The sequence below is a fragment of the Patella vulgata genome, chromosome 6 (genome assembly GCF_932274485.2).
Source record: "Patella vulgata chromosome 6, xgPatVulg1.2, whole genome shotgun sequence".
In the NCBI taxonomy this organism is placed as follows: Eukaryota; Metazoa; Mollusca; class Gastropoda; family Patellidae; genus Patella; species Patella vulgata.
The window spans coordinates 9475522-9494320 of NC_065884.2; the positions used below are offsets into that span (position 1 = coordinate 9475522).

At 36.7% G+C, this 18799-nt stretch overlaps 1 protein-coding gene across 1 annotated transcript; it reads left to right on the forward strand.

Annotated features, from left to right (window-relative positions):
* The first annotated feature begins 896 nt into the window (after positions 1–896).
* LOC126825142 (beta-1,3-galactosyl-O-glycosyl-glycoprotein beta-1,6-N-acetylglucosaminyltransferase 3) lies at positions 897–14846 on the forward strand. The gene is made up of 2 exons (XM_050554646.2): positions 897–3002; positions 12611–14846. Exons 1-2 carry the CDS (start codon positions 1706–1708, stop codon positions 12892–12894), a joined length of 1581 nt encoding a protein of 526 aa, XP_050410603.1. The 5' UTR covers positions 897–1705; the 3' UTR covers positions 12895–14846.
* The last annotated feature ends 3953 nt before the right edge of the window (positions 14847–18799 follow it).

An 18799-nucleotide genomic window follows, 5' to 3' on the forward strand; every position in this document is an offset into this window, starting at 1 on the left:
TTCAATTTATATTCTTTGAAACAAAGGTAATTCAATTTATATTCTTGTAAATAAAAGATAAACCAATTTATTTGCTTCATAAAAGTGAGATAAGAGAGAGAATATGGGATCTAACGTCCACTCGACACAAAGTCATTTCGGGACTAAGCTATGGTTTTACTTTATTTCCATAATTCGCTTGCGCGTAGGGGTCTTTAGCAGTGGGAGGAAACCGGGGGACCCGGAGAAAACCCATGAGGTTGGACATGCGACCCTACTCCTTGTCACGTACAACTCGGGAATCGAAACTCTTTAAGACTTCATCCTGAAGTCAAGCTTTATTTACAGACGCTTGTCAACTTGCCGTGTGTATTGATAGTGCTATATTGTACAGACAGTGAGATATTGTATAGATAATGTATATCCTATGTGTAGTGCCTGTGACGTCACCAACCAATCAACCGGATTAAGGTCGTCATTGAAAAATTGAAAAGCGTTTTGGCGTGTCGGATACTTTAACGTTAACAGCGGACTTAATTTTAATCAGATTGGTGTGAACTTGCCGTAAAGTTGATATAGTAACCATGGGCTATACGTACATGAAATTTAGATTTCTGATCTTACGTGGTCTTTAATGGTATGTTTTCCTCAGTTCAAATGTTAATCCGACGAAATTTAATATCTAATCAGATATCCATACCAAAATATATAAAAGAAATAACCGGTAAACCTGAGTGTAACATAATATAACTATTATACACCGAACAAAGTTATCCTATACCTCGATCCATTCTTTGTGTGGTTAACGTCGAGGACATGAATACGAATGGTGTTTTGACAATGACAAACGATGGCTTTAATACGATATATAGCCATGTCCTTCAAAATATTCTTATTTTACTGTGAAGTTAAAATATCAAAAGACGTAAAGGATATAGGACAAATATCAGTCAATACAAAACATTTCAAATAATATGGATGGTAGGCCTACAAGGTGTATATTAGGTTATGGTTCGCTGAAAGAACAATGGCCTAAAGGTTATATGAATATTAGATTTAATATTGAAATGAAATGAAATGGGGTTTAACGTTCTTCTGTTCGGCTCTACAGTTTAATAGTAATCATTGACAATGGAATAGACAGACTAGGATTTGGATTAACTAAAATTATTGATGGTACTTTTTTTTTAAAATTCCGGCAAATATAACCTATACATATATATTGGGATTTTATTAGAAGATTAACTCATTTTTTATTTACAGAAGTATCTCATAATGTACGACAATTACCGAGACTTGTTAGAAATTGCATATAATAGATACATTGTGATGATTGCCCCGTGGTATTATCTGGGTAGCCTACCAACAAACGGCTCATTCAAATGATTCACAGTTGAATAAGTTTGTACAGTCAAGGTGATCTGAATACTAGTAGAATGTATGCGCTCGATACAGGTAGTCTGTATATATCAACGTCGCACTGAATGTTTAAAGGATTTCTTTCACACAAACCAAGGATATGAATTCGTTTTAATTAATTCCAATTAACCTTTCTGGATGTCACCTACACTGAAATTAAAAAAAAACAACCAACAAGATAAAACAGATGTTTATTTTTAAGCAGCGGATACCTTAGAGGTGGATTTATTAACTTTATTAAAAACTTCGTAAAATCGTCCCCAGATATAATTGTATTATTTGAAACTGATTATTATTCCTACACAATATGGATCGTTATGTGCGAGTTCTGTTTGTAGCGTATTTGATTACACTGGCATGGGTTTTATATCTGAACAGTTTGCCCCAAACCATTCATATTTACCATAACAACGATGGATTAAATATTATCGGAATTGATAATAAAGCTCCTAGGATTAAGGCTATAAATCCGGAAAAAGAGTCAAACGTGGACAATTTTGAAAATTCCTTAGATGAAGTTATATTACAAAAGCAATCACAAGTTTCTAAAAGTGAAAAAGTGAGAATAAACAACACAGACAAAATCGAAAGGAACGGACTTGATAATGAAATGGTGGCAATGATGCACCCGGGGACACCAGAAAGTGAAATAACAAACTCTAATTATTCTTCTCATAAGGCATATGATGACGTTTTATTCAATGCGACTCTGTTAGAGTTATATCATAAAAACTCAATGAAATACCGAAAAAGTGGAATTTGCTCGGGACTTTTAATGAATAATTCGCGATCCCTCGCACAGGCCAGAAAATTCTCTGCAAGTTTTGATCGTGATTTTCATCTGGATTTAAAAGTGTTTCCAACTATAACAAAGAATTGTGACCAATATAAATCGAAACGGGGCTTTATCGAAAAGCCTTCTTCAAAAGAGGAATTGGAATTTCCTCTGGCTTTTTCAATTTTGACCTACGATAATATCGAGCAGCTTGAACGAATGGTTCGTTTATTGTACACGCCACAAAATGTCTACTGCATACACGTGGATGACAAATCAAGTGAAGATTTTAAAAATGCCGTAAGGTCGATCACAAAATGTTTTTCAAATGTGTTCGTGGCGTCAAAATTAGAAACGATAGTATATGCCTCAATTAAAAGACTGCAAGCAGATGTAAACTGCATGACGGATCTGTTACAACGAAAAGAAAAATGGCGTTACTTGCTGAATTTCGCGGCTTCCGAGATGCCGTTGAAATCTAACATTGAGATGGTCCAAACACTGAAATTATTTCATGGTGCTAATGATATCCACGAAGTTTTCGCAAAACGAGTGAAACATCGATATCTCTATAAATACATCATTGTAAATAACCACATACAGAGAGGACGAGAATTTCTTGCCCCGCCGCCATTTAATCTGACAATCGTAAAAGGACAAGCGTATAATATATTCAGTCGAGAATTCGTGGAGTTTTCTATGAACAATAAAATAGCCAGACGATTTTTAAAATGGTGTGGAGATACCTACAGTCCTGATGAACATTACTGGGCCAGTCTCAATGATCTGTATCATAACCCCTTCTTAAATACTCCAGGAGGATATAAAGGTAAGCTAGTTCCTTGCGGACCAGATTGCGCTCGTCTGATTAAATATATGACTTTATCCTTTGGAATGGCTTTATGAATGGTCCTTGGCAGCTCCACTGGACACTGTATCCCAAAAGGTACGCGGGGGGGGGGGGGGCAGAATGGTTAGCGCAAAATACAAAATAGCTATATATAATTTTAATTTTAAGACAGATTGTCCTAAAACAAGCACTGAGAATATAATAGACATGTTCACAATACCCCCCCCCCCCTGCAATAACCATCAAACAAAGAACTAATAAGATTTTTAATTATGCACTAAATTGAAATACTTTTGGAAAATGAACAGCGCAACAAGCAAATGACTACAATAGACTTTTACAACATATACACAAGGTTTAAAGTCACATTTCAAATGGTTTGTGAGGCATCTAACATTCAGAGACCTAAACAACGAAATGTGCACTATTCTAGAATTTATAATTGATATAGAATCTTCTCCTGATTTTAAAAAACAAATATAAAATGAAACTTGTACATAAAAAGAGCAACCATGGAATAATATACAAGCAGGATTACAGGTTACGAAAAAATACATGAAACATAAATATCAGAAAAAATTACAATATATACTCTTCAAATAAAGAAACGCACAGCCCATTTTTTATCAATTTTTTTATTTGAACGTTGTTTCCATAAATCTTACTTGTTTTTAATGTCATTATGTAAGGATAAAAGAAATTCATTATTGGTTTTAAATGTAGGGTCACTAATTGCTGCCGAAATTTGTTTTCGCTTGATTGCACAAAGACACGTGAGTTTAACACCTTCGCAAGCCAAATCTGAGGGCTTTAAAATCCCGGAGTTTTCGGTTTCAAAATCAGTTGCACATGTAAACACTCAATGGGCCAAGTGATGCCACATCTGAACGAAGACCAACGCAACAACGCTATCGGTCGGTTACAAGCAGGTGAATACCAGACAGATATAGCCAGACTCCTGAATGTGTCCCAGAATACCATTTCTCGCCTTTGGGATGGGTACCGACAGCTAAGTTCAACACGTGAACACCCAAGCTCAGGCCAAACAAGAGTGACCCCACCTGCCCTCGATCGTCACATCCGGTTACGTTATTTGCGGAAACGGTTCACAACAGCGACCTCTACTGTAGCAGCAATTCCTGGACGGCGTAGGATCTCTGACCACACTGTCCATAGACCCCTACGTGAAACCATATTACGAGGAAGACGTCCCGTTGGAGCTGTTGTTTTGAAATACGACGACACCGTCAAATCCAACTTCAGTGGGTTCAGACAGACAGGGTATGGCCACACTGCAGCAACGCTGGAGAACAGTTTGGTTCAGCGACGAGTCGCAGTTCCTGTTGCAACTAGGCGATGGGAAAAATTACTCACATGCACACGCTGTGGTGAATTCCCATCTTCATTAGCTCAGTTGGAGCAGAAAAGTAGGACGTTAAACCCCATCTCAGTTAATTTCAAAAGCAAAGTCACTAAATCTTTAACATTTTAAATTATATTCAAAATTAAAAACACGAAATAAGATTCAATATTTGTCATTACAAATAGCTACTCTCGAAAACAAAATGATCGAATGATCACTTTGACCTGTAGAGCATCTGCTAGATGTTTTGAAGTAATCAAGGACCATAACTCTGGCAGTAATTATCTGAAATCGTTGATAATCAACAGACTTCTCCGTCTCATGACCTTAAACACTGTCTTAGCTTTATACAAACTTCAGTATTCTGTTTGATCAAATTTGTATTGAACCGGTACAATTTCACAAACATTTAGGTATTGTATTAAGTAATGACTTAATATATATATATATATATATTCTTATAGAAAGAGAATCTGAGCAATAGAATGTACTGAGAAAATTAGAATATAAATTAAATAGGGAATACCTAGAAAGGATTTATATTAGCTTTATACGACCAATTTTAGAATATTCTTCAGAAGTCTGGAACATTTGTGGAAAATTAAATTCTGATAGACTCGAAAAAGTCCAAATAGAGGCAGCAAGAATAGTGACCGGACTTCCATCCTATTGTAGTACTAGTAATTTATACAAGGAAACAGGTTGGAAACTATTGGAACAGAGAAAAAAAAATACAAACGATTATTGTGTTATTACAAAAGTAAGAATAAGCTTGCTCCTAATTTTCTAACAGAAATACTTCCGCCAACTGTATCAGACAGAACACTTTATCAATTTAGGAATAGGGACAATTTTAGCCTTGAAATTAATAAACTATCAGTTCGTTCATCAAGATTCTTACTTTCCATCTACATCAAAATTATGGAACAACATAGATGTTAATCTAAAAGAAATAACAGTAATATCAGCATTTAAACGAAAATTTAAACAGTTTGGTTTTAGTTCTGGTCGCCCCTAAGCATTATTTAAAAGACACAGGGGCAATTCATTATTACCAAATGTAGTACACTCAAATCTGATTTGTATAATGCAAATCTGATTCCAGATCCAAAATGTTTATGCGACTTCAACAACGAAACCACACTTCATTTCTTTTTTCTTACGAACTTTACGAGAGAGCGCAGAGAAATATGCATGTTGATCTCCATAGACTAAATATAGATATGACTTGTTTAAAATCAAATCTATTACTATATCATGATCAGTCTATGCCATCATACCCATTGAAGTCCTTGATTTTTAGAATATTTCATAAATTCTTAAAAGAATCTGAAACATTTTGAAATTAACAAGCTTTGTTGTTTTAACCACTGATATCTTGTAAATTGCATTCGTGTGCTTAGCCTGATTTTTTGCTTTAGCTGGCTTGATGACCTGGCGCCTGGTACGTTCGGGCATTTTTATGCGCGAACTCTTAGGGTTTTTTTTACTGGCACGCGCACAGGTACTATTTCTTTTTCTTTTAACAAGTACCCAAATCGGGGATTTCGTGCGGAGGTAGTTCGGCGGTAAACAGTCTGTGAAGTACAACATTTGCCACTCTACCTGTGTATCGCTAATTATAAACCGAATGTGTGAAGACAGTTCATACATATCACTCAAAAATTTTTCAGTACAAATTCAGTTGATTCACGCTCGATTTGCTACTAAACAAACCCATCGGTTTATTTTCTCAACAGTATGACCCGAAGTGACCGCGGATTTATTGACCTTGTATGAACTTATCCATAGCTATATCCTTACACCGAGAGAAATTATCTAGTCTCGGTGAAAAGAACCATGGTCATCTGGTAGAAAATTACTTTTGTATTTTTTGGAACGGAAAACAGTGTTTTTAGAAGCAAACTAACCTGCCGCACATGAGGAAGTCATTATACTAATAATAAAAGGCGAGACCTCTTTTTGCGGCGCAGGCTTATCACTGAGTAGTAAACCGTCCACAAACAATAATATAGGAAGCCTAGTGACAGTGTAGTAAGTGGGCTATAGACTATAGGTTTGAGTCGAGATTACTGGCTTTCAGTTTACTCTGTTTTTGCGATAACCAATTATGTGAGAAATACCATACTGACATTCGGTTTTTAAAAGTTGTACGCGAACTAAATGCGTTTGTTAGATACTGACAGAGCAGCCCCGAGTCGAACAATCGCCGCCCGAGCTGTCTTCGTCAGCTAGTTTCACAATATCGTGCAATAGGTGTATTAATGTGATTTTTAGGTTTAACCCCGCAAACAATGCCAAAATAGTGTTTTCACTGCTTACAGAAAACTGAAATTTAAAAAAAAAATTTTTTATGAGGGTGACCCTCCCACACACTCCCTATCGAGCTGCCGCTCGGTCTGCGCAGCCTCATGCCTGGCACATACTGTCAACATTGTATATTTTTCCGTTTCCGCCCTTCCCCCCCACAATATATATTTCACGGCTACGTTGCGACGGTACCAGCATACCCAGTTGTTGACACCCATTACATCACTCCTGTCTAACAAATCATAAAGCTGTGGTGTTACGGTGGAGGCATAGTATTTCACCGTAACACCACAGCCACTCTAACCATTCATAATACATCTAACTATCCCTTTACAGCACTCCCTACACATTTCCCCTCGTCCTACTTTCCCAAACGTCAACAACACATCTCATACATCCAGTTCGCTGATTAACCCTTGTACCACGTCTACTGGATGTGTATATATACGTGTGAGTGATTTAAGTGGATAAAGTACAATGACTTCTTTATGTGTGTGTATATACATGTATTCAAATTGAAAACTTTTGTCTGACTAACAATACTGGAGCATTCATCGATAATATGTGTCAGGTCAGGAACACCTCGTTTACTGTTATTAGAAGGATATATAAATTATATATACACTAGTGTTGGACACTATATACACTATATAAGTACTAAGGGAGGTGTTTCATATAAATATATCTTATCGTAATATGCTTTATGTTTAATAACTTTACGTAAAGGAGAAAACTTTATGAGTTGGAAAGTTTACGTCAATGAATAATAAATATATTTAAACCAAACTTGCCTGTGGACGTTAAGCGTTGAATTTATAAAGGATTTCATTCACACATAGTGAAAGAACCACTAAGCTACCGCGGATCCCTTTGTCACATTTATTTTTAAAGGTAATAGAACTAAGAACAATAAAGCCTGATCTTAGGGAGGGGGGGGGGGGGTGTTTTGTTTTTTTTAAAAGTTACACACTTTTTTTAAGTGCAAATTAAATATTTGATTAGTAGAAAGTTATTAAATATTAGAGCACCAAGTTTCTCTTTCAATACCAAGTGTGAAAAATGAATGCCAGGGATGGACATTGAGGGAAGCCAACAACCGAAATACGTGTTGATTTTGTAGATAAGTAAATTTAATGTTTAAAAGCTATGACTGAACGTATATTTGCGCTGGTGGGACGAAAAACGTAGGGGGGGATGACCTAGTGGTCTAGAGTGCCGTGTCGACCTCTAGCTGGCCGGTCAACTCTGGCTTGCGGCTGTGGTTTCGATCCCTGGTGTGAGCGTATGTGGCTTGGAGACAGGGGTGCCTTCTCAACCTCGTGGGTTTACTCCGGGTACTCCGGTTCCCTTCATAAAAATGAAAAATAAGACTTGTCTGCGATATCACCTTCGGTGGAACGGACGTTAAACACTAAGAAAACCGTAAAAGAGTAGGCCGTAGTGGCTGGGCAAACATTACCCCATCCAGACTTTATGGTGTATACCCATGCTTACTGAACAATATGCATTGAAAAAAACATGAAGCCAATGATGCGTCAAATGAGGTTATTAAATCCCACGATATTGTCGTTAAATACAACAAAGCCCTTATTCTCTTATATACTCGTCAAAAAATGCAAATACCTATGCAGGTTGTGATCTGATAAATACATTCGGCAAACCTCGACAGCTTATTTGAACTATTTTAAAGGTCCTGGATGAAAAATGACTGCGCCCATGGAGATTTCTGTGGAGAGTGTATTATATCAACAAACGTCAAGTTTGGCATTGGGTTTGGGGAATTACCAGGGAATTATATTAAACCAGCAGCCTTGAGACAATATCTCTGCTCTTTCGGTTATATACACTCGACAAAAGACGCCATTTTGGGACTTTTTTGTAAAAGCGGCACGTTTTCCTGTTAAAGTAAACCGGTAGCCGCATCGCAAATGTATGGGCGTAGGTACATATCAATTACTATCATACAGCCGAGGTTAGATATAGGGTACCGGAATCTGCCGAGGTTTGCCGACTGATGATAAATAGTCATGGACACTTGACATGCTTTGAGAGTATGTTCACAGATGAAGAACTTATCGCCTTAACAGAACCACTTAGCTGCACATGCGACACGCAATAGCGCCGTACACGTGGGAGGGGTTCATTGTCAAATTTGACACTTCAAGGAAGGGTTGATGAAAACTGCCGCGTGCTGGTTTATCTATCCATGTTTGCTTTCCTATCGGTTCTTGCATAAGATTTACTGTTTAGCGTATCTTTGCTTTAGTGTGTTACGTTTAATTTGATCGGGAGACGTGTCCGTCGACGTCAACCGACAACACTGCAAGAATTGGCCGTGGCACTGCAAGGAGAGTGGGTCAGATTGCCCCAAATTGTGATTGGACGGTTGATTAGGAGCATGCCACGACGAATTGCTGAATGTCTGAGGATTGGTGAAGCAATTACTCATTATTAAGACAAAAATCAAAAACGTCCATTTTCACTTTTGACGGTGTATCTCTTTGCGGGTGAAATGGGGCCGTCGGATAAGCCGCCCATATGATTTGTTTATGTTCATGTGTAGGCAATTGGCCTGTTATTAACATACACTGGTTACCTGTAATAAAATCAGCAGTGCATTTCCGCAGTTTTGTATTGTTTCTCAATATCCCCTACTTTTTTTTGGGAAGCGTATATTAATAAAGTGTCGTTTTAAAGGGCATATGGATCTATTCCTTGGAAACTTAAAATAGACGAAAAGGGGGTCTAAAATCACAAAATAATGTTATATGAATGTATATAATGTGACTTATATTTCTAAAAATTTTAAAGTGAAAAAGAAAACACTGAATGCATGTCCGCAGTCGATTTATTTTATAATTAGATTACAATTGTAGTATTGTGCTTATATGTACTTCTGGCATTTTTATATGTGTTGGTAGAATTTGATCGGTTTTGTTGATCTAAATCATAATTGTAGTTTTTAAAAAAATGAATAAACCTTCATATATAAATATTAAATGTGGCTATAACCGTTATATGAATACATCTAAAAAAAACACGATTGTGCTAATAGAAACTATATGTAATATTAAAATTATCTAAAAAATTTTATCATTTTGATGGGTACTGATCTCAAAGATATGTAAACAACGGTCTAGTATTCGTGTGTATTTTTCGGTGGCCATTTTTTATGATTTTAATCATAATTTTCGGATGAAATTCGGAATCCCCATCGCAGGATTCCGAATTCCGGCCCACACCCAGCACACCCGGCCCAGAAAGTCTATTATACCAGCCCATTCCAGACTCCAGTGATGGAGTGGCGGCCCGTTAAAGTCACCGGCCACATACAACATGATCATCATCGCTCCATGACCGGTCCAATACCCCCCCCCCACCCATAATGTTCAGCAAAAAAGTTTTTTTTAGACGAATTGGACAAAATTTATTTTTTACATTTTTTGTCTGACCGGCCCTTCGGGCGATCGATGCCCAATCCGCCCCTGCCGCTGGCATACGCTGAAGCTGAATTCAAAAATCAAGAGGGCGCTCTTTTTGGTCTTTTTGTACTTCCAACGCGCTGAACGAATATACGTCGTATAAGCTATGTTTAACGTATGAGTAACTTTTTCATAACTTATTCCCAACGTAAACATAACTTATATAAGCACATGGCATCGTGTGCCCAGCGAATTTGTAGCGTTCTTGACTTATGTGGAACTCATGCACAACGTTAGTCTAACTCCTGCCTAACTTATGCATAGCGTGTTGGAGCGTACTTCGACGCTATTTCACACACAAAACCACAAGTCATTATTGAAGTGGACGTCGATCGATCAACATGCCTCCAAAAGAAATCAAGGAAAGTTGCAGGAAGGAGCCGACCTAAGTAATCTTCATCCTTAAAACCTCCACGCTCACCCTCATTCCCATCTCCATCTGACCACCATTCTGACGATGATAGCCAATATCGCCCAGGTGTAGGACCCGATGCGTCCTCAGTAGTATCTTTGGTGGCATCTGAGGCCTTGACGTCCTCTCAAGCCCTTAACGACAAGCAGGCGTCGACCTCCTCTCAAGCTATTTGGTACTCTCGTCACAGCCTCTCAGGGTCCGCCATGATTGTAGACTTCCGCGCAGACTCATCTCTACACACGTTTCAAACACGTTCAGTAAGTTCTAAGGACGTCGGAAGTACGTTTCAAACACGTTCAGTACGTTCTAAGGGCGTCAGAAGTACGTAATTCCCTATAGGTTAGAAATAAGTTACGCGAACGCTGCTCAATTACCCGGCTGGTAGCCGACGTATGTCAACTTATGAGTAACTTACATGTAACGAGCGTGAACGCGTGCATAACCTACCTGGTATATGTTTTCTTTGTTCATTACAAATGGCGACCGAAACCGTATAGTACACGACTCGTGTACTAATTATAAAATGTTCACTGTGTCTTAAATATTGGATATTAGGATCCCATATTTCAAGACGAAATAACAACATCAATATTGATTGATTGAAACAGCAATATTGAATTCCAATTCGTGTTTTTAATTTCGAATATTATGCTAAAGATTGAATTATTGAAGGTTTAGCTTCTTTAAGTTGATGTCAATATTAATTATTAACATTATGATACTATCCAATATTTGGTTATGTTAGAAGTATAGAAATGAAACAAAGTGGTAGACTGTGGACGACCGATCGTGCTTGTTGCTATTAAAGGAGGTTCCCCAATATATACTAACAAATTAAAACAGTTTTAGACAGTTATTTCTTTCAATTATTTCAACACTCATATATTTTTTGTTCTTCCTCTTTGAGTTTTATTATTTACCTTTCGGTATCTTGGTAATCCATTGTATTTTTCTGGACACTTCTAATTCAAGATTTTAACTTCAAGACTTTTTGAAACGTAGAAAATATGTCCAAGTAACTTTCTTAATACTAAAAGATATTTTAATTTTTTAAAAATCACTAAAAATAAAAAATAGATTTTGTTTTGAAATAAAAATATATTGAAAATTAAAAAGGTTTTATTTTTTTAAATCTAAGTAAAATGAAATATAAAATCCCAGGACTGTCAAATCAGGGGTCCCCCATAACAGGGAGGTTAAAGGACAATATCGGTATAAGTCATTATAAAATATGTGATAGAACTGGTTAAATACATCCCAAATATAACTTTAACACAGAGATCATTGCTACGGGAGATGTGTAACAAGCACGTGAAGAAACGGGAAGTGACGACAAACATGACAAACACGAGTTATCCTTCTATATAACTGACTGAGTAATGAGCGATAACAGACAAACGATCGAATTTCATTTCACTGATAATTCCGTTGAAGATAAAAAGTTATGATATTGGACGGCGAGAGGGTATTTCACAAATATATATTTGTTTTAAATGAAAATCATTTTTATTTTATTTTATTTTTAAAAAAATAAAATATTTTTTACATGAAATAAAAAAAAGTATATGTTTTATGATTTTTAATAATTCAAGTATTTTTTTAGATGAAATGACGATAAAGAATTATATGGCAGCCGTGGGTCACCAATACATGTAACTAGTTAAAAAAAAGTACAATAGTCTATTGTCGAAAATCCTCGTAATTAAATGTCTGTAGGACTTTTAAACTGGCAGTTAAATATTCGTGCAGGCCTTTTAATTTCACCTTTTAGAATATGTGTGTTAAAGGACTCGGTGTTAACTTTGTTAAAACCCATCTATCTTGTATAAAATGTAAACATTGAAAACGTTCCGGCAATATGTGATTACTTATTCCACTTCTCAACGCTAGTGTAAAGGGACACAACCGATAACTTCTGAATAGTATGGAAAGCTATAGGCTAGAAATTAGTAGTCTTTATAATATAATTTTTAAACTACATCTTTTAATTTGCTCCTTTTTCTTTCTTAAATTTCAGGTAACCCTGATAAGAAGATGTACGTCACACGCCATATTAACTGGCGCCAGTCATTTGATCGTTGCTATGGAGAATACGTCAGAGGTATCTGTGTTTTCGGCTACGGTGATTTGCCTTTACTGAAACGCAAGGGTCATTTTGGAACAAACAAATTCGATTTACGAAAAGATCCCATAGCCTATTCTTGTATGGAGGAATTGTTAAGTTACAGAACACAGAATCCGACACCCCCTGATCCCAAACACTGGACAAATTTAAATTTTATTAAAGACAGCAACACCTGATAACTATCACGATGAGCACACCGCGGATTCTTCTGGACTGCAGAAATCTAATTGGTATACAGCATAGTATATAACAATTTTCACTTGCTTATAAACTGGTTACGGTTGGGGTGACCGGAAGCAGTAGCTTTATATTCAGACCAATGTAGAGGCCTTTTGTGGAAAGGTCTTCCGTTGAAACATAACTTATATTGTGTTGTGTTCAGACCAAAACCCTTCTGGACTGTAGAATATAATTGGGATACAGCATAATATATAACAATTTTCACTTGCTAATAAACTGGGGTAACCGGGAGTAGTTGTTATAAAATCAATCAAAGGTAGAGGTCATTTGTGGAAAGGAATTCCGTTGAAACAGTCCTTATTGTGTCGTGTTCAGACCAACACCCTTCTGGACTGCAGAATCTAATTGGCTTACGGCATTATATATCATAATTTTCACTTGCTTATAAACTGGTTGGTAACCGGAAGTAGTTGCTATAAAATCAATCCAAGGCAGAGGCAATTTGTGGAAAAGTATTCCGTTGAGACAGAACTTATTGTGTCATGCTCAGATCACCCTCCCCCCTTTTCTGCAGTATGAATACGAAGGAAGGGATAATTTGCTCGAAGGGTGGTGTTCCGCCTATTCGACAAACTGCCAAGGGGTACTTTTTAGCACTGCCAATTTGTAGTCGGGACCACGGCGTTAAACACAGCCTTTAAACTAGACTCTTGAAGGTGTCTACTATTTCATACAAACCAACCAACTGCGTGGGTGATTACTTGAATATACATAGATATGTAATCACGAAGGGTCATAGGAACAACATGTACACATATAGGTTAACAGATTGAACTATAAACACAAACGCTAGTGTAGCAATTTAATACAAAAAACGGGTCTACGACGATTGCGGGCGTAACAATTGTCGGCATGACAACTGCTTTCGGACATCTGCCGGCGATGAAACCTATCGGCAGTGTCATGTTATATGTGCTTTTTAGTATAGTTTACTAAATTAATGAATTATTGCACACAAGTTATTCGCAGATATATCTACAACGGAAAGTTCACTTTTATGTTCATCTTTCAAGAGTGTTTATCAATTGAAAACAGCTATACATAATTATAAAATAAACATTCCATATCTGAGCACAATTGAATAAAGAATTGTTAAGGTTAAATGAGCAGTCAACTCGCCAAAAATGTCAGTGCAATGGAGTACTTTACAACATCTTACCACCGAGTGTTCTACACCCGTTAATGAATCTTTAAAGATACATTATGGGAGATCAGATAAATGGCTGGCAGTTCCCACTATAATAGTTAAAAACTAGATAATGTAAAGGCAATTTGCTGAAAATGTCAGTCAAATTGATCCACTCTGAACCGAGATTTTAGCGATTGAATTTTCGGCCTTACCTCGATCATCATTACTAAAGTCGGTACGATAAAAAAAACATAGTCATGATTATCTATTTCATGATTAAATTATGAATGGAAGTCTAACAGCAAATCGGAACCTAATCCAATAAACATCACAGGCTAGCGATGACATCGAGAGTTGATTATGCTCTGGATAAAGTTAATTAATGTCTAATTAATAATTTCTGTTTAACTAATGTCTGGGAATTTGAGAAACGCAGACATAGTAAAAGCAAAACCAGAATATTGCTCATAATATTCACCTGTGATATATGTGATAACCTTGTGTAAGTGCTATTATAGACGATGTGTGAAGTAAAATAAAACTAAATATATATATATATATATATATATATATATATATATATATATATATCTAGTGCTATGTAATTCTAATCTTTAAGTGGCATTTAGCGATTGGGAAACACATTAATAGAACACAATTTTTATGGGTAGCAATCATTTGTTTTGTTCTGTTAATCTATCTAATTTTGTATTACTTAAAAAAAACTAACCTTTTGCTGTACATAAATGATATTCTAATAATTTAGAAGATTTGCATATTTTTTAAAAAGTACCTTGTAATCGGCGTGTCCTCCTGCTTTTCCTCGAATTCTAATTATACACGGAACCTGGAGGCATGTATGCGAACAGTATTCCCCATGTTTATTACTTTGCCATGTTTCTGTGTTAGGTAGAATGGTAATATTATTTGCTTTGAAAGAAAAAGAGGGAAATGGAGTTTAATGTCCACTCGACAAAAACTAGGTCATTTCGGGACTAACACATAGTTTTATTTTATTTCAATAATTCGCTTGTGCGTAGGGGTCTTTAGCGCAGTGGGAGGAAACTGGAGAACTCGGAGAAAATCGAAATCACGCCAGTTGATTCAATGACAGACCTTATGATACAGCACGCCAAGCTAACCATCCCCCTCCACCCCCCCCCCCCCCCACACACACACACCTATTTGGCTTTGAAGCTGGCGCACTCCTTTTCCGAGTTTGTTCTATTCGTTTTATTTAATTGCTGGACGCAAAGGATGAACCTTTAAAACTCTCCTACAGGGAACGGATAGAGCCTTGACAACCATCAAACCCTATCTATAATAGTACTAGAGAGGCTTGGAGACCCGACCGCTCCAGTCTAGAATACCTGGGGCATGTCAATGTCCCCCAACACCCTTGCAAAGGATTGGGTAGCCGACTTCAAGATAGGGCCGTCTTAACGCCTGGGTACGCTGCCTGGCCAGTTTCCCGGTGTGTTCGCGTGCTAATCTAACTGTGTTTGAGATAATAAAAGTGTCCTTGACACGTGAAAATATTGCTTTAGGAAGAGACAAAGGTTTTATCAAAGGGAAACTACTCCATATAACAAGAATACATTTCACTATTCGGTTGACCGTTACCTGTGCATCGTGTACTTGAAAAACACGTGTTGTAATATTTTAATATACAAGAGAAACGACCTTAAATATTGCACATATTTCAAATGTCAGCAAAACCTCACCTTCCTTGATGTTTTAATGGGGATGAGCTAAACCATACATTTTTGGAAACCATCAAAGTGTCTTCTAATAATTGGCATCAGCAGACTTGACTGAAAATCCGGACCAGCTTCTCGGAAAACACCAGTTCGACTGTCAGGTGCAGGGCAGAGTACAGGACCGGACCAGAAACAGCATCTTGAAACGTGCCGTAGCGCCGCTGCCCAGGCACATTTGTCCTCACGGCACACTGCAGTGCACCAGCTCGGATGAGCAGAAACGTAGGAAGTTTAACTTCATTTTATTTTATTTCCAAACTGTTGCTTCTTTGGCGTAACAGCTGTGAGTTTAACTTTGTTTTACTAATGTATTATCAATTTGCTTTATTCTTCGCGGTTCCTTTTGTTTTCATCAAAGTTCAGAATGTCTGCAATTTGAATTGAAAATTTGTTCAAATGATAATATACATCTTTTAAACTATTAAATATGTCGATCAAACATTAAAAAACTTGAAATTGAACTGGGATTTAACGTCTTACCTCTCTTCGCCAGCCGGGTGTTATGAAGACATGTACATCTCCCTCTTACAACCATCGTTCAGCACCGGGTGTTATGAGGACATTTACATCTCCCTTTATCGATCTGGAAGATTGTCTCATCGTGGTAATTCTGGCGTCTTTTGCATTTTGCTTTTAGTTGTGTTCTTTAGCCCATTAACACTATTTGTAATCCGCGGAGGCTCAATTAGTAAGACGTTAGCGGGATAACATGGATGTTCCATGTTCGATCCCTGTGTTAACCGAGAAAGTTCATAATATTGGTTTCCCCTTGCCAGTGGTACTGGAGGGAGCGAGCGAGAGATAGAGAAAGAAATAAGGATTAACATCCACTCGAGACTAACTAGGTCATTTCGGGACTAGAATGGTTTAATTTTATTTCAATAATTCGCTTGAGCGTAGGGGTCATTAGCAGTGGGAGGAAACCGGAGGACCCTGAGAAACCCAACGAGGTTGGACAGGCGACCCTACTCCTTGTTACGTACAACAAGGAATCGAAACCACGCCAGTTGACTCAATGATAGACTTTATGATTCGGCCATCCACCTCCCTAGTTACACAGTAAAGGACAAATCATGTGTGTAAACGTATACTATGCATATTCATGCGTATCATCCTTGGTAACGAAGATAACTGATTTTACAGTACACAAACAGTGATGGTCTGGACAACAATGGCTAGTCCAAAGGTACATATACACAGAACGGACTTCTTAAAACAGAATGGGGTAAGTTGATTTATAGAACGTGGTGCACACTTACAAATATTGAAGTAAGTTGTTTTATATTAACTTTAATTACAACTTTTAACTTATGTACGTATATACGCAATCAATGTAGCTTCATGTTTATCCTACCGTACAATGTTTTTTTGGTTATTACATACACCCATAGTACAATTTGCATCCTGGTTTATTTCATAAAAATTTTGTGTTTCAACACATACAAACATACATTACCATATACATACATCAAACTGCATAGAAAAATCCTTCAATGTTATCACAAATGATTACTCTAAGTTTTATAAATCAGGGTACCTACACTGAACAGAACAGATTCCACATATTACAAAGCGTATTCATAAATATGGGTTTCTATATGGCTTTGACAATTATTAAAATAGGCAGTCAGGAGTCGCTGCTTATAAATGTTAGATGTGGCTAAGAATGTTTCACAATTTGTGAAAAATACAAGCGACTGGGTCTATATCTATAGCTTAATATTTGAATTATTATTAACCAAATGTTTGACTGATGTCCATAAAATTTGACTGTAAGGACACTGACAATTAAAAAAAATCAAAACAATATTCTTTTTGTGATTGTGTCTGGTTAAAACACAGATCCTATTTCGTTTCGTTTTTATAGTTCAAAATTTCGTTTTACTTGTCTTTACTACAATAGGGTCTAGAAGAGTTGTTATTATTGACGTGTTCGGAATGGTGTCAGGGATAAGCCAATGAAACGGTCTGTTACGGCGAGCTTTAGGCGTGTTCTGCACGGAACTGTGGGTAATCCACTAGTAACATCAATGCTAATTGGTTAATCAAATGTCTGACATTATAGGGTCATAAGTCGGTTTTTTGACCCCTGACGTGACCTATAGCTTTAACGTGTCAGATCTTCATGTAGTGTAGGCCATCGAAAGTATAAAAAAAACGAAACGAAATATAGATCTGTATTTTAATCAGATTGGATATATAATTATATCAGAATCATTATTAAGGGTGCTTTTTGGGTAAGTGGCTATTTACGACAAGGCATAAACTAGGATTGTATTGTGCTGTATACGTTGGATCCACCCAAACGCCACAAACTCTGGCTACGATACTGTGTTTTATTATGTAATCCATTGTATTAATACATGTTATAACAGAAGACTTATTCTATTAACACAGATATGAAACAAGGTGATGTTATCTATTCTAGTAATACAGGTATGAGACAAGGTGATGTTATAACTTATTCTATTAATACAGGTATGAGACAAGGTGAAGTTATCTATTCTAGTAATACAGATATCTAAGGTTTAAATCACTTGGCATTAATAAATTTAAAGCGGAAATATTGAACTCGAATTTCAATGGCATTCAACGTATTCAAGATATACAAGAGAAGGCAACCCAATATCACTCAAAGCTTGCTGAAATTTTGGACTCGCTTGTTCCTCTTCAAACGAAAACATTTACTATTCGTCCCAAAACGCAGTGGTTTAATGATTCTATTTTAGAAGCCAAAAGGGACCGTAATAAGGCTGAACATCTGTGGCGGAAAACAAATCTACATGTCCATAAACAGATTTATAAATCTTTAAAAAACAATGTGAATAAATTAATTGAAGACGATCAAATTAAATTTTACTCTGATAAAATAGAAAATGGCGAAAACAGACAAAAAGACCTGTATAAAGTTGTGAATTCCTTTTTGGACCATAATGCTGAGCGTACTATTCT